General features: G+C 41.0%; 1 protein-coding gene across 4 annotated transcripts in view; it reads right to left on the reverse strand.

The window, feature by feature from the left end:
- The window catches only part of DIP2B (disco interacting protein 2 homolog B), a 304,374-nt gene that overhangs the window by 68,132 nt on the left and 215,956 nt on the right, over positions 1 to 20,286 (reverse strand). For all 4 annotated transcript variants that reach the window (XM_066368716.1, XM_066368715.1, XM_066368713.1 and 1 more), the window contains 7 exons: positions 15,892 to 15,994; positions 15,048 to 15,112; positions 12,225 to 12,318; positions 11,625 to 11,744; positions 8,726 to 8,840; positions 6,501 to 6,640; positions 5,741 to 5,877 (listed from right to left, as the gene is read on the reverse strand). In XM_066368716.1, the coding sequence (XP_066224813.1) occupies positions 5,741 to 5,877; positions 6,501 to 6,640; positions 8,726 to 8,840; positions 11,625 to 11,744; positions 12,225 to 12,318; positions 15,048 to 15,112; positions 15,892 to 15,994 (774 nt within the window). The remainder of the gene's footprint in view (positions 1 to 5,740; positions 5,878 to 6,500; positions 6,641 to 8,725; positions 8,841 to 11,624; positions 11,745 to 12,224; positions 12,319 to 15,047; positions 15,113 to 15,891; positions 15,995 to 20,286) is intronic.

Raw genomic sequence — 20,286 nt, forward strand, 5'->3', positions numbered from 1 at the left:
TTTATATGTTGTATTCTTCTTTTCCCTGGCTGCCTTGAGGATTTTTTCTTTGTTGTTGGTCTGTGCCAATTTCATTATGATGTGCCTTGGAGTAGGTTTGTTGGGGTTAAGAAAACTCGGTGTTCTGTTTACTTCTTGAATTTGAGGCTTTAGTTCTTTCCACAGGCTTGGGAAGTTCTCATCTATTATTTGTTTGAATATGTTCTCCATTCCATTTTCTCTCTCTTCTCCCTCTGATATACCTATTATTTTTATGTTAGTCTTTTTGATGGACTCAGACAATTCCTGTAGGGCTTTCTCATTTTTAAAATTTTTGAGTCTCTTTCTTCTTCTCACTGTTGTGCCTCAAGTTGCTTGTCTTCTATTTCACTAATCCTACCTTCTATCTGGCCTGGCTAAGCTTGTTACCTCGTTTTTCAGCTCGTGAATTGAGTTTTTCATCTCTGATTTGTTTTTATAGTTTCAATTTCCTTGGTGATATATTCTTTGTGTTCGTTATTTTCTGAGCTCCTTAAATTGCCTTTCTGTGTTTTCTTGTATATCTCTGAGTATTTTTAGGATTTCTATTTTAAATTCTCTGTTATTTAGCTCCAAGGTTTCCAATATATTAAATTTTTTCTCCATAGATTTTTCCTCATCTATCTGTGCTACCTCTCTGTCTTTTGTATTCATGATATCCGATTTCCTTTTCCTTAATGGCATCTGAGGGTGGTTTTGTTGATAGTACTTTGTGTTCAGTGCAGGACTTCTGGAGGCTCCAAGTATAGATTTTTCTGTCTCTGGTTGAAGATCTTGTTGAAATTCTGGGGAGATTTACTGGTATCGCTTCTTACGGCACCATTTCTCTGACGTCACTAATCTTGTCAATTTTAACAGGCTGTCCTACAAAACTATTATATTAGTTATACTACTCCAATAACAAGACCTCTGCTGGCACCTTGATTCTGGAGCACCCAGCCTCCAGATTGTGGAAGTCAATGTCCGGCATTTAGAAGCCACCCAACCTATGCTATTTTGTTAGAGCAGCCCAAATTGACTAAAATATATAGGGTCGAATAACAACTTTTGACCCTATATATTTTCTGCATTTCTTATCCTCTAACTCATATTATACAATATGTTATCAATTTTCCCAAACATTGCAAATCTGATACATACAAAAAAGATATCTCACTACTATTTCAACTGTATTTCTTTATTAGTAATATGAATGAAATTTCTTTCCTTTGTTATTTGTATTTCTCTTACAAATAGACTATACCTGTCTCCTGTTTATTTCCTCTATTTGATTGGTGGGTTTTTTCCCTTTAATTTTTAGGATTTCTTTATACACACACACACACACACGGAACAATTATAACAAGAGTTAACACATAAATAATTACTATGTGCCAGCACAGGACCAGTCGTTTTACAGTTAGTTCTCAAGACAACCCTATGAAACAGGGTTATTTCCATTTTACAGTTGAGAAAGTGAGACATGAAAAGTTTCTTTTGCCTCAAATCAAATAGTTAATTAGTGGGGACAATGAAAAATTAGCTCTTACTGTTAAAAATTAAAAAAAAAAGTTTTTCTCACCAGCAGCTTATTTTCAAATAGATTTGTATTATCTGGTCAGTCATTATTACTAGGTCTTTGTCCTAGTGAATTGTTAATCACGTTGGAAAACTCTTCAGGGTTTATATATAAGAATCCCGTAAGAAAAATATTAGAAGCTTTAATTTGAACTCTGGCCAGGTCTCCCAGGTGGTTAGACCATTGTTCTGACACGCCAAGGTTGTGAGTTTAATCGCTGGCCAGGGAACATACAAGAATCAACCAATGACTGTATGAATAAGAACAACAAATCAGTGGTTCTCTCACTCTCTCCCGTCCTCTCTTAAAAAAAAAGTCAATAAATTAAAATAAAAAACAAACTTGCAAAACCAAAGCAACAGTTTTCTCCTTTTTTAGTTAGGATTTTTACTCTACTTCACTATAATTAATTTAAAGATTTCAAAATTTCTTTATTACTGTGGACCTAGTAGTTTAGTACTAAATCTGAGATCACCCCACCCCAAAGTTAGAAGCAGGGAGGCAGTCAGACTCCCACATGTGCCCAACTGGGATCTACCCGGCATGCCCACCAGGGGGCGATGCTCTGCCCATCTGGGGCATTGCTCCCTTGTGGCTGGAGCCATTCTAGCACCTAAGGCGGAGGCCATGGAGCCGTCCTCAGTGCCCAGGCCAACTTTGCTCCAATGGAGCCTTGGCTGTGGGAGAAGTAAGAGATAGAGAGGAAGGAAAGGGGGAAGGGTGGAGAAGCAGACTGGCGCTTCTCCTGTGTGCCCTGACCGGGAATCGAACCCATGACTTCCACACGCCGGGTGAGCTGACGCTCTACCACTGAGACCACCGGCCAGGGCCAAATCTGAGAATTTTGAATAGGCAGTTGTTCTTGTAGAAAATACAACATAAAATATTATCAAGATCTTTAAACACTGCTTGAGGATCTTGTTTATAGTAAGGAAAATGCAATGAAGAAAAATTTAGGTTTTGAAAATACAGTGTGTCCGTAAAGTCATGGTGCACTTTTGACCGGTCACAGGAAAGCAACAAAAGATGATAGAAATGTGAAATCTGCACCAAATAAAAGGAAAACTCTCCCAGTTTCATACCTATTCAGTGCAGTTTGATGTGTGCTCATGCACAAATTTTTTAGGGTTCCTTAGGTAGCTATCCCGTATAGCTTCTACAGACTCGTCACTGACTGATGGCCTACCAGAACGGGGTTTCTCCACCAAACTGCCAGTTTCCTTCAACTGCTTATCCCACCGAGTAATGTTATTCCTATGTGGTGGCGCTTTGTTATAAACGTGCCGATATTCACGTTGCACTTTGGTCACGGATTCAAATTTAGCAAGCCACAGAACACACTGAACTTTCCTCTATACCATCCACATCTCGACTGGCATGGCCGTGGGCTGCTCCACTGTATACACGGTGTTACGTCATCTTCTGTGCATGCGAACATGCTGCCACATTAACCTACAGAAACTGGGAGGGTTTTCCTTTTATTTGGTGCAGATTTCACATTTCTATCATCTTTTGTTGCTTTCCTGTGACTGGTCAAAAATGCACCATGACTTTACGAACACATTTTTTATGTAATTCAATCTCTTTTAAAATAAAAGAAATAGGGTAAGATTTATTTATTTTATTTTATTTTTTATTTTATTTATTGATTTTTAGAGAGGGGAGAGAGAGACAGAGAAAGAAGGGGGAGGAGCAGGAAGCATCAACTCCCATATGTGCCTTGACCAGGCAAGCCCAAGGTTTCGAACCGGCAACCTCAGTGTTCCAGATCGACGCTTTATCCCACTGCGCCACCACAGGTCAAGCAAAAGATTTAAATTAATAAAATGTATATACCTCAGTAGAGGTAATTAGTCACCTGGCAGTAAACCTGGCAGTAAACATAAGCTTGAAAAGTTATGAATGTCTTCTCCTGTTAAGGTCACTTGGACTTGTCTGACTGGTGGTGCAGTGGAACAGAGCATCCATCTGAGATGCTAAAGTCCAGATTCAAAGCCCCGAGATTGCTGGGTTGAGTGTGGGCTTATCCGGCTTGAGATTAGGGTCACCAGCTTGAGCGCTGGATCATAGACATGATCCCATGGTCACTGGCTTGAAGTCCATGGTTGCTGGCTTGAAGTCTGAAGGTCACTGGCTCGAGTAAGGGGTCCTGGCTTGGCTGGACCAATCAAGGCACATATGAGAAGCATTCAATGAATAACGAAAGTGACCTAACTCATACCTATCAGTTGATGCTTTTCTTTCATTTTTTTTTCAAAATTTTTATTTATTCATTTTAAATGAGAAGAGGAGACATAATGAGACAACTCCACATGCGCCCAGACTGGGATCCTCAGGGCAACCCCATCTGGGGCCATTTGTATCAACCCAACTATTTTTAGCACCTGAGGCTGATGGGCTTGAACCAAATGAGTCATCCTCAGTGTCTGGGGCCACACTTGAACCAATCAAGCCACTGGCTGTGGGAGAAGAGGGAGAGAAGGGGGAGAAAAGAAGATGATTGCTTCTCCTGTGTGACCTGACCAGAAACTGAAACCAGGACATCCATATGCTGGGCCAACATGCTATTCACTGAGCCACCAACCAGGGCCTAGTTGATGTAATTCATCTCTCTCCCATCCTATCTCTCTCTCTCTCTCTCTCTCTCTCTCTCTCTCTCTCTCTCTCTCTCTCTCTCACACACACACACACACACACACACACACACACATACAAAGTCACTTGGTCTTAACTTTTGACAGTAGGACAAGAATGTAGCAGTAATAGTGATTATGATAGTAATAATAGACATTTAATAATATATATTATACCATTTTAGGCTGTGTAAATACAAATGATGGTCAGCTCAGAAATTCTACATTATTTTTCAGATACCACACCATTTATATAGATAACACTCTCCCACCAGCTATATCTATCACTGCATAATTATATGCACTGATTCTCGAATGGGATGGTAGATAGATATGCCCTGCCATACTGAGAACCACCAGTCTAAGTTATAGAAAAAAAGGAAGCTTGAAGAACTAAAAACTGGCTGTGGCCATATAAGCCCTGTCTAGTATGAAAGGGAAATGGCGGCCTGACCTGTGGTGGCGCAGTGGATAAAGCGTCGACCTGGAAATGCTGAGGTCGCCGGTTCAAAACCCTGGGCTTGCCTGGTCAAGGCACATATGGGAGTTGATGCTTCCAGCTCCTCCCCCATCTCTCTCTCCTCTCTCTGTCTCTCTCTCTCCCTCTCTCTCTCTCTTCTCTAAAATGAATAAATAAAATAATTAAAAAAAAAAAAAAAAAGAAAAAAAAAGAAAGGGAAATGGCCCATAAACTGGAGTTCTCTGTTCCCTCAAAGGTACCCTGAGGCAGGTTAATCCCAGTTATAAAATACAGACAATTAATTATGCCAGCTCTGACTTCCAGGTTCACCAAACTAACTTTCATCACAATTTGACTTCACATGCAGAAGTGCCTGCAGGAAAGCCATGTGCCAGTTACTTTAGAAAATGAACTTTTTGAGGAGCTCTGTTCATTTGTTCTCCGGATGCACCCCAAACACCAAGATGGTGCCAGACACATAGATGGTCCTCAATAAATGCTTGTCTCACTGACAGCTTAAATGATAGGAGCAATCTGCTACTGTGACAGAACAGTTCATTTTTTATTAGTAACCTAGCATTCTGGTTGTATCAGTCTTTATGAGCTTAGTTAACTTGAATTTACACTTGAGAGAAGGATCTATTCTCACTACATACTCTCAAAATAAAAAATTTGGGCTTAATAAAGCTCAAACCATGGCATATTCACCAGACAAATTTTTATGAGGCCTCTTATTTATTTATTTATTTAACAGATAAACAGTAGCACTTCCTGTGTGCCAGGTGCATTCTAAGCACTTTATAAACATTCAGTTCTCACAACAATCCTATGAGGTAAGTACTATGATTACTCACATTTTAAATATAAAGAAATTGGGGCACAAAGAAGTTTGTTAAGCAACTTACCCAAGGCAGCTAGTCAGTGGCAGAGTTAGGATTCCAACCAAAGCAGTTTAGCTCTAGAGTATAGGGTCTCAACTCACTATTTTATGGTATTTCCCATCAATCAGCTCATCTGTCCCAGTAATACCCTCACCAAACACTTTCCTTGAAAAATTTTAATATCACATACCTCAAATGTATTTTTGGTCACACCAGCAAGCCCAAAGTACATCATGCCTCCTGTTCTGGAGCTAACACATATTTCTCCAATTTCATCTGTTTTGCAGAGCTGGGGAGGTCCATCAGGTCGCACAATGCACATCATCCCTGGTGCACAGAAAATGCAATTAAGAAACAGAGGTCCTGGGAAACCTTTGCTTCATCCTTGGGAACCCAGGAAGGTTTTGTATTTATTGAGTGACATTAAGTAAGAATACCAAAGAAGAATATTAAAAATAGACCTGAAACTACATAGGTATATTTTTTTAACCCTAGTGACAAATAATTTTTTAAATTCAGGGAAAAAAACATGTAACAGATGCAGACCAAAGCTTTTAAAGACAGTGATTTATTAAAAATGACTGCAAAGCCCAAAGAAACAGGTAAAATTAATTTATCCCAGACAGATCAAACTCAAGCACGTATGGAATCAGGGTGCTCTTCCTGACAGTCCCAATGGCTTGGTAACTACAGTGAAAACCAGACGACTTTAATATCACTCAGTACTTCGCGTTCTATTTGAACACTGTAATTAGCATTCACAATTAAATCATACAACACTGCTAGAAGGTAAATATAATTAGAATTAACTGTTAGAGAGGTTGTGCGAAACTAAGTGACTAAGTACTAAATTTTGTATTTCTGGTTTTGGGTTTCATCTTTTATCAGTATCTACTATCTATAATGGCAAGTCTTTATGAAAAAAACAAATGGTGTTTCTGAGAACTCACCACCGGGCATTACATGTCCCACATCCTGGACTGTTAGTGCTGAATTTTTATCTTCAGTGTTGACCCGTATTACCCCGTAGCTCAATCCATTCATTGAGAGAATGGCTCTTCCTGGCAAAGGGGCACCTGGAACTCCAGGCCTGAAAACAAAATAAACTCATCAAATTTGACAAATGAAATATCAAGAGAAAAATATGAATATGTAAGAAAGCAAATTAAATCTGGTCACCACACATAACACGTATACACACCCACACTCCCATCCACACACACAATCCTCATTTTCTCCACCTAATTAATCAAATTCACATGTACAAAGCATGGTGAACTTTCATTCACATGGAAAAAGTACATTTTAATCAGTTGTTAAGAATATATCAGTCTTGCCTGACCAGTGGTGGTGAAGTGCATACAATGTCAAACCTGAGATGCTGAGGTCCCAGGTTTGAGACCCCAAGGTTGCTGGCTTGAGCACAGGCTCACCAACTTGAGCATGAAAATGCCGGCTTGAGTGTGGGATCACTGGCATGATCCTATGGTCACTGGCTTGAACCCAAAGGTCGCTGACTTGAAGTCCAAGGTCGCCAGCTTGAGTCCAAGTTCACTGGCTTGAGTAAGGTGTCACTGGCTCGACTGAAGCCCCCAGGTCAAGGAACGTATGAGAAGCAATCAGTAAATAACTAAAATGACCCAAGTACGAGTTGATGCTTCTCATTGCTCTCCCTTCCTGTCTCTCTCTCTTAAAAAAAAAAAGTATCAGCCTTGGGTAACTATAAATGTACTTGCCATACTTAAGCTACAATCAAGAATAGCCTATTTCGGCCCTGGCCGGTTGGCTCAGTGGTAGAGCATCGGCCTGGCGTGCGGAAGTCCCGGGTTTGATTCCTGGCCAGGGCACACAGGAGAGGCGTCCATCTGCTTCTCCACCCCTCCCACTCTCCTTCCTCTCTGTCTCTCTCTTCCCCTCCCGCAGCCGAGGCTCCACTGGAGCAAAGTTGGCCCAGGCGCTGGGGATGGCTCCTTGGCCTCTGCCCCAGGAGCTGGAGTGGCTCTGGTTGCGACAGAGCGACACCCCGGATGGGCAGAGCATCGCCCCCTGGTGGGTGTGCCGGGTGGATCCCAGTCGGGCGTATGCAGGAGTCTGTCTGACTGCCTCCCCGTTTCCAGCTTCAGAAAAATATGAAAAAAAAAAAAAAAGCCTATTTCGCCTGACCAGGCAGTGGCGCAGTGGATAGAGCATTGAACTGGGATGCCGAGGACCCAAGTTCAAGACCCCCAGGTCGCCAGCTAGAGCACGGGCTCATCCGGTTTGAGCAAATCTCACCAGCTTGGACCCAAGGTCTCTGGCTCGAGCAAGGGGTTACTTGGTCTGCTGAAGGCCCACGGTCAAAACACATATAAGAAAGCAATCAATGAACAACTAAGGTGTCGCAATGCGCAATGAAAAACTAATGATTGATGCTTCTCATCTCTCCGTTCCTGTCTGTCTGACCCTGTCTATCCCTCTCTCTGTCTCTGTAAAAAACAAAGAACAAAAAAAGAAACAACTAAGCTAAAAAAAAAAAAAAAAAAAGAATAGCCTATTTCTAGTCTAAGATGCTAACTGAAATTTCTGAAGAGCAAAACAACACAGAAAAAGACCTAATTCACAAAAACAAGATGAAAATAATTAAAGTAACCTTTCTTTCTTTTTCTTTTTTTTTTTTTGTGGCAGAGACAGGGAGAGTCAAAGAGAGGGACAGATAGGGACAGACAGGAAGAGGAGAGATGAGGAACATTAATTCCTCATTGCGGCTCCTGAGTTGTTCAATGATTGATTTCTCATATGTGCCTTGACCAGGGGCTCCAGCAGACCGAGTGACCCCTAGCTCTAGTTCGAACCAGCAACCTTGGGCTCAAGCTGGTGAGTTTTTGCTCAAACCAGATGAGCCTGCACTCAAGCTGGCGACCTCGGGGTCTCGAACCTGGGTCCTCTGTATCCCAGTCCGACGCTCTATCCACTGCGCCACTGCCTGGTCAGGCATCAAGTAAATTTTCAGTTTACCACTTACACTTAATGCAAGAGTGGGAAGAATAAATGAAATGTTTCAAACTGTTTTACAAAGTCATTTTCACTTTTGCTTAAAAAAGCAGAAAATCAGTCAATACCCCTGTCATCACCTAGTAAACACTGCACATTGATCAACATTGTAACACACATCAAGAGCATGGTGCTTTTAACATACCTGCGGATTGCGACAGTCATGGCTTCAGCAGACGTGGCACATGGACAGATGGCCTCAGGTTTCAGTCCATGGCTCTGGAATAGACTCAGGAAGGCATCGCAAGATGACACAGACCCTGTAAGGAGTTGGAACAGATCAACTTGAAAGCTGAAATTGTGATTTTCATTATTGTGAAAGGTAGAAAGCCAATACACTTGTTTCTCATGAGAACTCTCACTGTGCACCATTAATTCCATCCAAACATTTCACTGTGCCTGTGAGAAAGTTGATACATTACAAGAACAAATGAATGCTCATCCAAGTCATAAAGGTCACTAACACTATTTAAAGCAGTAACTTGGAACAAAGCTGCTCCTACCAATAGCAGAACATAGAAATGCACTGTGGCCGGTTTGGACCTGAGCAACTCCTCCTGAAGGAACTACTTTAGCCAGTGCAGTACGAAAACTCTGGCTCAGTTCCACCCTCTTCTATGTGGTAGTCTCTGAATTGTTTCTTATTAAGGTGAATCCCATGTCTCTGTTTATTATACCAGAATAATTAATGCAGCTCCTGACAAAAATTCATTATGATAAAGAACATAGTGTCTAACATTTTTAGCTGATTCTACTGTGTGGAAGCTCAGGGTGTTTGTGCTTTGTGGGAAAAGGAGGTGACATGGCAGATCTCTTAAAGCTTTTGCAAACCCGACTTGCTGCTAGGGGGAATTTACATAAAGGCCAGACACTTGGTACATGAAATCACCTTCTTATCATTCCTTTTAATTACATGATAGAATAAGGATATAAATGAGTAAGCAAGAAGGAGTGCTTTTAAAAGCTTATGAATCCATCAAATGATGACTAGATAAAATGTGGTATATCTATACAATGGCATATTATATGGCAACATAAAGAAATGCAATATGAACACATACTATAACATGGATGAACCTTGAACACATTATGCTAAGTGAAAGAAGCCTGCAACAAAGGACCAATATAGTATAACTGCATATATATATGGTCTACCAGAAAGTTCTGTCCATTTCTGGAATAAAACAAAATACAAATTTTTCTTACCGTCAATAAACTTTATTAAATAATATAATTGCCATTATTATTAATGATTTCTTGCCAGCGTGAGGGCAATTTGTATATCCCATTTTTGAAAAATGTTTTATCTTTTGATGTGAAAAATTGAACCAGTGCTTGTTTGATATCTTCTTCATTTTTGAATTTTTGCCCTTCAAAAAATTTTGTAAGGACAAAAACAAGTGATAGTCGGAGGGTGCTAAGTCTGGGGAATATGGTGGATGCGACAGAATTTCCCAGCCTAGTTCTGCAATTTTTTGACGAGTGCCTGGCATTATCATGATGCAGTATGATGTTCTTCCTATTGAACATCTCCGGCCTCTTTTCTTGGACTGCTTTCTTTAAATTATCCAGTTGCTGACAATACTTCTCCGAATTGAGCTTTTTGTTCGGTTTTAAAAGCTCATAATGTATTGGTCCTCAAATGTCCCACCATATACACAACATTCTCTTATTCAGAGTCAAATCTGGTCTAGGTTTTCCAGGTTCACAATATGCCCTTTTCCTTACGATGTTTTCGTAGGTAATCCACTTTTCATCCCCAGTTATCATCCGGTTCAAGAAGGGCTCGATTTTGTTTTAAGCAAGCAGAGATGTGCATATGACGACTTGAGCATCCAAATTCTTCTGACTTAATTCATGTGGCACCCATCTTGAATATTTCCACACCAATCCTATCTTCCGAATATGGTCCGAAATGGTTTGCTGAGCTGAATTAAGCCTTTCTGCGATCTCCGATATTGTCAGAAAAGGATCTTGCTCCACATGGTCTTAACATCGTCATTGATCAAAGATGGTCGCCCAGAATGTGGCTTATCAGAAAGGTCAAAATCACCTGTTTCGAATTTTTCGAACCATCTTCTGCATGTCCTATCAGAAACTGTACCTTCACCAAACACTTTCAATAAATTTCTACATGCTTCTGTAGCATTTCTTCCTTGTTGAAATTTGTAAAAATTACAGTGGGGTAAATGAACCTTATCAGTAGCCATGGGTACACTATCGCTTCACACATAAGACTAACGTGAATCAACTTTGTTTTAGTTAATTTGCTACGTCAGTATGTAGACATTAAGTGATAAAAATAGAGAGGCACACATGTGCCAAATAAACGTGCTTATGTGTCGAAAGTTGTTGTGATAGAAATGGACAGAACTTTCCGGTAGACCTGATATAAAATGTCCAGAATAGGTAACTCTATAGAGACAGAAAGTAGAAGAGCAGTTGCCTAGGAGCAGGGGACAGTGGGGGAGAAATGGGGAGTGACTATCAATGCCTATGAAGTTTCTTTTAGGAATGATGATGCTCTACCCCAGTGGTAGTCAACCTGGTCCCTACCGCCCACTAGTGGGCATTCCAGCTTTCATGGTGGGCGGTAGCAGAGCAACCAAAGTATAAATAAAAAGATAGATTTAACTATAGTACGTTGTTTTATCAATATTTATTCTGCCAAACTTAGTGAAAATCCGACATAACGTACTTGGTAAGTAATTATTATTATATGCTTTAACTTGCTGTAACTCTGCTTTATAAATTTTATAAAGTAAAGTTACTTCCCTACTTTATAAATCACCATTACTGTGGAACTGGTGGGCGGTTAGAAAATTTTACTACTAACAGAGATACAAAAGTGGGCGGTAGGTATAAAAAGGTTGACTACCCCTGCTCTAACCTTAGATCATGGTGATGGCTGCATAACTCTGTGAATACACTGAAACCATTAAACTGAACATTTAAATGGATGAGTTTCATGGCATGTGAATTAGATTTCAATACAAATATTAAGGAAAAAAATAGTCCCAGACCCACACTCTGGAAGTACTCACAGGGATTAGCTCCATCAGTCACAATTAACATCCGGAGGGAACTCAAGCTCACATCTCTTTGGTCCCGATGTGCCATCATAGCCCAGTGCAAGTCTCGACATTTTACTAAAGCTACCTTGGCTACACATGCAAAAACATAAAGTTAACAACACAGACATGCTAAATTTGGCAGATACTTAACATACTATAATAAATACTTTCCCTTGTTTTAGGGATTGTGATTTTCACTTAGGAAAAATAAAAAAGAGTCTAAAAGAAATTATGCCAGGTGGTCTGAGGCACAGCAATCAAGTGGACACCTAACTGTTTTGCTCACTGTGACCTGTCGGCAGGCCACATATCTTTGCCCAGGAAGCTCTGAACACTAAAGCACTCAATAAATCTAATTCAGGGCTCAAATTCAGACAAATTTGTCTCAATTTTTAAGAAAAGACATCACGTGAGATGACACTGACAACAGACCTCAGTTTAGCAATTGAATTCTAAAATTGGTCAAGCCACCAAAGCATAGAACTATGTCTTTAGAAGAGCAACTTGAAAATTCTTGAAATTTAGTTCTAACAGCCATGTAATTAAAGCTTAGGAGCTGTGTGTAACTACCTTTGTGGGCATGTACTCTTTGGACCCAAGAGAGAGGGCAGGTCTTCATAACAGAGTAGGGCACACTAATCGTATGCATCTTATTCATTACATTCTGAAAAGCAAAGGAAGATAAAAAAAAAAGTAATCGATACTGAATATACACAAAGCATTTAAAAACTGAACTGATATTTTGTCAATGATTTTAATCATACCTGTAATAAACGCTCAAAACATGCTTTTTGAAAAAGAAATCTGAAATATTGACTATAAGGTTGAAGTCGCTTTTGCTTTATAACCTTAAACAGGGAGAGAGGTCTTCTCTTCTCTCCCTCAGAGATAATCTCTGTTATGAATCTGGCATGTATCCTTCCTGGCATTTTTCTATGTATTTTACATATATATTTGCCCCCATGGAAATAGAAAGTATTATTAACATAAAAGGCATCATAATATATATATCTGCAAAGTACTTTTTCTACTTCAATTGTTTCAGAGCTCTATCTATTCACATCAGTATGAGATCTACTCAGTTCTTTCTGAATCGCTACATAGTATTCCATAGTGTAACCATACAACAATTTATTTAAGCACTTCCCTATTACTGACAATTATTTTGCTACTACAATGTTTCAAGCAACATATTTATACTTTCCTGAGTATATGTATAAGTGTTTCTCTAGGATAGATACATAAAAGTGGTATCAGTGAGCCAGAGGGTTTATGTTTTTTAAATTTAACAGATACTACCAAACTGCCCTCCAGCGCACTCAGTAATTTCATCATGCCCGCACTAACCACATCCCACAAAGGGCTGGAAATCACAAAACACGTCAAAGTTTTCCTGTTACTTATAGGAGGTCCTGCCTAGACCTGTTGGTCCTTTGAGTAGATAAAGCTGAGTGAGCTGACAGGGTCATGCAATTCAGTGTCTCCTGCCACCCAAATGAATGACTATACCCAGGACCTCCTCCTATCCCAAAGACACCCAGCCCTGCAGAATAATAGTCTTGGTATTTAGGCTGGCCATTTTTCTCACCACCTAAGTGGCATAAAGAAACCAAGATACCATTGTTAACGTCCCTTTCCTCCCTCCCACAAGTTTCTAGGTACAGTGACAAACTTGGATTTCAGGGAAAGAATGGTGTTTATAACTAATTCTTCATACTTATCCCTTTAACTCCTCATAATGGTTGTTTTTGAAAGAACTAGGAGGTATGTACACTCAAGGAATAGGCTCTTACTAATTTGAGGGGTCCTGAGTGAAATGAGATCCTCCTCCTCTTCCCCATGCTTCATTTTCTAATTTTTATTTTTTTTTTGTATTTTTCTGAAGTGAGAAGTGAGGAGGCAGAGAGACAGACTCCTGCATGCGCCCAACTGGGATCCACCGGCATGCCCACCAGGGGGCGATGCTCTGCCCATCTGGGGCATTGCTCCGGTTGCAACCGGAGCCATTCAAGTGCCTGAGGCAGAGGCCATGGAGCCATCCTCAGCGCCCAGGCCAACTTTGCTCCAGTGGAGCCTTGGCTGCGGGAGGGGAAGAGAGAGAGAGAGAGAGAAAGGAGAGGGGGAGGGGTGGAGAAGCAGATGGGTGCTTCTCCTGTGTGCTCTGAGTAGGAATCACTTCCATATGCTGGGCCAATGTTCTACCGCTGAGCCAACCAGCCAGGGCTAAATTTTCTACTTTCTCACACTCCTGCAATGTGTAAGAGAGGTGAACAAGATACTCCCAAAGCTCCTTTTCAACTATAGGATCCTGTATCTCTTTTCTTTCCTCTCCTAGTCACCATGGTACATATTGTAGCTTTTCCCACTTAAAATGTCTTCTTTCTCTACCTCCACCACAAAAATATCTCTATATGCTAAATCTTACCCATTTTTCAAAGTCCAACTCAACTGTCACCTCTTCCATAAATACAGCCTTGATGCCAAAGCCGGGAGCAACTCACCTTTTTCTAACTCCCACAGCATGTTATGTATTCCTCTATCATGGAAAGCAGCCCTTTTACATTGCTACTCCATTCTCTAATTGTAGCATGTAGTCATTGACACATTTAGTCCAATGGAAAGTCAGATGTGATTACTGGCAGATGTCAAGTTCCAAATATATTTATGTAATCCTTTATTCATAAAGGACAAGGGGCAAATCTCAAACATACTTTTTAAAATCATAAATAAACACCATCATTTGTAGACCCTTTTAGGCTTTGAGCCATCATAGCAGATGTTTTAAAAATTACAGAACCTAAATTATCCCATATACTATTCTGTGAAGTGTATGCCCCACCACACAATGAAGAAAAAACAGAATTTCCTTCTCCTTTTATAAAAATTACCATTTGTGGCCCTGGCTGGTTTGCTCAGTGGTAGAGAGCCAGCGTAGATGTCCTGGGTTCAATTCCCGGTCAGGGCACACAGGAGAAGCCATCATCTGCTTCTCCACTCCTCCCCCTCTTATTTCTCTCTCTTTTCCCCTCCTGCAGCCATGGCTCAATTGGAGAGAGTTGCCCCTGAGCACTAAGGATGGCTCCATAGACTCTGCTCAGGCACTAAGAAGAGCTTGGTTGCTGAGCAATGGAGCAATGCCTCAGATGGGCAGAGCATCGCCCCGTAGTGGGCTTGCCGGGTGGATCCCGATCCGGCACATGCAGGAGTCTTGTCTCTGTCTCCCCTCCTCTCATTAAATAAACAAACAAACAAAAAGACCATTTGTATTATAAATAAAATTCCTCTGGAAAATAACATTGATCTTTTGGGGGCTTAATTTTTGAACAAGCACTGAGAGATGCCCTCGTTAAATCATAAGATTTATACCAAAGACCTTAATTCTGAATAGCTTACCGCAAACATGCCATGCCACAGCCCGGCATCCTTCTTAAAATCTAAAACATTTACTACTGTTTCTCCTAAAGTAGAGAAAATAGGGGGAAAGAAAACACAGAAATCATCTTTAGTGTTAAATAGCAAAATCAAGTCACTTGCTTCTATTAAACAGCTTATTTGGTACTTTTAAAGAGATCACTAAAAACTCTCATTCTTTTGATTACTTGAAGATCCTCTCGAATTGGCTGGGGGACTAATCATACAGTGACATGGCCACAGCAGAGACAGTGAATTTGACACTCCTTATGATTTAGATGCTAAGTTCTAAGAGATAATACTTTTTCCCTAATTATCTAAGGAACTTTAGAAGTTTCACAAACATGTAAAACTTGTAATTTCTAAAGAAAAAAATATTGGTATACATTTATCATATCTACATACCTCACGCATACACTTCTAAGCATCCTACAGAATACATTTTTGTGTTTTGATCTGTGCTTTTTGGTAGCTGAATTTCTTGGATTCTAACTCCAAACATACAGCTGGTGGCAGCTCTATATTCATGGGAGGATGAAAATACCTGAGATTCCACAGCTATTAATAAACATGTGGTTTTAATTAAATTTTCTATTTCTGCACTCTAGAAATCATACTTCACATATCTGGTTTGCCCAGAATTGTAGTTTCTTTAAATTGCAGAATATTTATAAAAAAAGAAGAAAGCAAAAGCAAGCCAAGAATGTGTCTTAAAACATTTCTCTCTGAATTTGGTCATTAACTGGAATCCAATCATTGAGTTCTCTGCTGGTAGTCACACGTATCTGAAGCTCACAGTGAGGGCAGTCATGGAATGTAGTCTGACCTTCAGAATAATTGCAGGCCTGGGACAGAGCTTGGCAGTGAGACAACATTGCAAGGCGGGATACTGTAACTCCCATTACACTCCCTTCTTTGCTTGTTTTATACTAAAAAACAAAACAAAAAAACAAAAACATAAAAAACACAATAAAATGAGTTATTTCAAGTAACAAAACTAGAATCCTAAAACAAAAAGATAAAGCCGTGATAATGGGCTGAATTTAACATGCTTCATGTGAACATTTGAAGCTGTGACCTTGGGCCCCAAACTCTAATCACACAAAGACAGGATTGGAGAATGACAAGGCTCAATTAAAGTATGTGTGAAAAATTATTTTTAAATTTTTCTATTGATGTGAGAGAGAGGAAGGGAAAGAGGGGAAGAGAGAGAGAGGGAGAGGGAGAGAAAGAGAAGCATCAACTCGTTGTTCCACTTAGTTTTCCATTTAGTTGTGCACTCACTAGTTGCTTCTTGTATGTGCCCTGACCAGGGATCGAACCCGTGACCTCAGCTTGCTAGGACAATGCTCTATTCACTCTGCCACCTGGCCAGGATTTGTGTGAAAAATTCTTAAAGGTTTAATTAGTTTAAAGAAGCTAACTTAAACAGGTGACCTGAGCTGCAGTAACAGAAGCACAACATCAAATGCAGGGCAAGCTCTGCACTGCAGAGTAAAAGGCGCATAAGGCGTGGCCTCTGTCAGAAGCTCCCAGTTTGGAGGGGGAGACCTAGAAATGCCCTATTCACTCACTTATAATTTGCTTCTACCTCAATGCTCCATTTGAGTTCTTTTTTTTACCAAGATCAGCAATTTTTTCTTTTTTTTTTTCTTTTTTTCATTTTTCTGAAGCTGGAAACAGGGAGAGACAGTCAGACAGACTCCCGCATGCGCCCGACCGGGATCCACCCGGCACGCCCACCAGGGGGCGACGCTCTGCCCACCAGGGGGCGATGCTCTGCCCATCCTGGGCGTCACCATGTTGCGACCAGAGCCACTCTAGCGCCTGAGGCAGAGGCCACAGAGCCATCCCCAGCGCCCGGGCCATCCTTGCTCCAATGGAGCCTTGGCTGCGGAAGGGGAAGAGAGAGACAGAGAGGAAAGCGTGGCGGAGGGGTGGAGAAGCAAATGGGCGCTTCTCCTGTGTGCCCTGGCCGGGAATCGAACCCGGGTCCTCCGCACGCTAGGCCGACGCTCTACCGCTGAGCCAACCGGCCAGGGCAATTTTTTCATTTTTAAATCAAAAGAACAAGCATACTTCATTTTATCAGAACTTTCTGTAACATTTGACATTTCCCTTCTTGACACTTTCTTTTTCCTTGTTTTTTTTTTTTTTCCCTGAAGCTGGAAACAGGGAGAGACAGTCAGACAGACTCCCGCATGTGCCCGACCGGGATCCACCCGGCACGCCCACCAGGGGGCGACGCTCTGCCCACCAGGGGGCGATGCTCTGCCCATCCTGGGCGTCGCCATGTTGCGACCAGAGCCACTCTAGCACCTGAGGCAGAGGCCAAGAAGCCATCCCCAGTGCCCGGGCCATCTTTGCTCCAATGGATCCTTGGCTGCAGGAGGGGAAGAGAGAGACAGAGAGGAAAGCGCGGCGGAGGGGTGGAGAAGCAAATGGGCGCTTCTCCAGTGTGCCCTGGCCGGGAATCGAACCCGGGTCCTCCGCACGCTAGGCCGACGCTCTACCGCTGAGCCAACCGGCCAGGGCTCCTTGGCTTTTTTTTTAACATTAGTTCTTAAGTTCTGACTAAGAAAGAATTCAGAGCCAAAACTCAAAATATAAGAGAAATGTTATTTAGAAAGTCACAGAAACAGAAGTGAGCCTTAAAAGAAATGGGATCAGAAAACAAGTTACAGAGCCAGAAGGGCCCTTAGAGCTTAAGAGAAGGAACAAGAAAGGCAAAGGCAATGCACCTGGGGAGAAGAAAATAGGGGAGGAAAAGTCATGGGTGTGCTCCTGGGAGCACTTCCTTGGCTTTTGTGATACTTCTCTCCTATTCATATTCTCTCCCTCCACCCCACTTTCATTTTTCTGCCTATCCCTTTTACTGTTTTTATTTTATTTTTTTGAAGGAGAGAGAAGAGAGAAATACTAGTTTGTTTTTCTACTTATTTATGCATCCATTAATTGATTCCTGATTGGGGATTGAATCTGCAACCTTGGCTTATCAGTCAATGCTCAACCAACTGAGCTATTTTGCCAGAGTTCTGCCTATTCCTTAAATGTTGACATTCCCTGAAAGCTCTGTTCTTCTTTCTCTTCTCATTTCATTTTATTCAGTCAGGGTACCATATTCCTGATGACTCCCATTTCTCTACTTTCAACTCAGATGTCTCTCCAGAGGTCCAGATGCATAGAGTCAATTGTTCTCCTTAAATAGCTCATAGTCCTATGAAACCTTGTAGATCCAACACTGTATTCTTCACCACCACCCCTCATCCATGAAAACTCTTGCTATATTTAATATCTTAGTGAAGGATGCCACCATCTACCCATCTACCCAAGTAAGAAGCCTGAGTCTTCTTGCCTACTCCCTCTCCAGAGTTAAGTCATTAAGCCCTGCTTCCTCTACTTCCTTACTGTCTCTCAACTAGATCCACATTTCTCTATCCCCATCACCATGAACTTGAGTTCACCTGAATAATTGTAAAAGCTGGTCTCCCTGTTTCCCTTCTTAACCCAACCAAACCACATGAATCTTTTTTGGAAAAAAGAGACAGAGACAGACAGACAGATAGGGACAGACAGAAAGGAGAGAGATCAGAAGCATCAATTCTTCGTTGTGGCACCTAAGTTGTTCATTGATTGCTTTCTCATATGTGCCTTGACTGGGGGGCTCCAGCAGAGCAAATGACCCCTTGCTCAAGCCAGTGACCTTGGGCTTCAAGCCAGTGACCTTTGGGCTCAAGCCAGCGACCTCAGGGTTTCAAATCTGAGTCCTCTGCATCCCAGGCTGATGTTCTATACACTGCGCCACTGCCTGGTCAGATGCCCCATAAATCTTTAAAGAACATATTTACATATGTTGTTACCATATATGTAAACAACATATTTATTCTTACTGCACTACTGCTGACAATTCATTAAAAGCTTCCTATTATCCACAGAATAATTTAAACTGACAGCAATGTTCTGTGGGTAATCAGAGGGTCCCAAGTGAAAACTGCAAGTTAATTCAGAATAGCAGAAAGGAATGTAGAGGGTGACAGTTCTGTGTGAGACCAGAGAGCTAAGCAGGGTCCTTCACCTGTTAGGAAGAACCAATAAATAAAGATTGAAAAGCAGTGGTCAGTGAGGCAGGAAACCTGAAAGTAGTCAGGGAAGCCAGTGAGCAATTTTAAAGAAGATGGAGTGATGAACCATTTAATCACTGAGAGATGACAGAGATTGAGTTGATCATTGTAACTTATAGAGCCATGAAACCAGTGTAATGGATTGTGACTAGCATATTGTGTTTTTAATGAAAAAGAATAGACAAGGAAATAAACAGAGTGCATGGCAGATTAAAAAAAAAGTTGATCCATAAATTTGCTATTTTAATTGTATGCTTACTTGTCTGTTCTTTAAACATACTTAGATTTCACCCTGGCTAGTTAGCTCAGTCAAGTGTAGTCCCAAAACACCAAGGTTGTGGGTGTGATCCCTGGTCAGGGCACATATGGTAAGTGACCAATGAATGCACAACTAAGTGGAACAACAAATGAATACTCCCTCTCCATCTCTCTAAAAGCAATAAAAATAATAATAATAAATATACTCAGATCTCTTCCATCTTTAAAAGCAACCCTCCTTGGCTCTGGCCAGGTAGTTCAGTTGATTAGAGAGCATCATCCCAATACACCAAGGTTGCAAGTTCGTTCCCTAGTCAGGGCACATACAAGAATCAACCAATGAATGCACAAGTAAGTGGAACAACAAATCAATGTTTCTGTCTTTCTGTCGATCTCTTCCTCTCTCTACAAATTGATGCTTCTCTCCCTCTCCCTTCCTCTCTCTGTAAAATCAATAAATTAAAAAAGAAAGCAACCCTCCTCATATCTAACATTACCACATCATCTCTCAAAAGTACTTCCCACTTTCTTCCCCTTCTTTTAATTTTTATTTATTGATTTATTGATTTTAGAGAGAGAGAGACAGAAAGACAGAGAGAAACACTGATTGTTGTTCCATTCACTTATGCATTCATTGGTTGATTCCTACAAGTGCCCTGACCAGGGTTGAAATCCGCAGCTTTGGTGTATTGGGATGACACTCTAACCAACTGAGCTACTTGGCGAGGGCTCCCCAAATCCTTTTAAAAAAAAATTTATTGAAAGAAAATGAAAACAGCCCTGGCCCAGTAGCTCAGTTGGTTAGAGTGTCATCTGGATACACCAAAGTTGCAGGTTTGACC

The sequence above is a fragment of the Saccopteryx leptura genome, chromosome 2, assembly GCF_036850995.1.
Source record: "Saccopteryx leptura isolate mSacLep1 chromosome 2, mSacLep1_pri_phased_curated, whole genome shotgun sequence".
In the NCBI taxonomy this organism is placed as follows: Eukaryota; Metazoa; Chordata; class Mammalia; order Chiroptera; family Emballonuridae; genus Saccopteryx; species Saccopteryx leptura.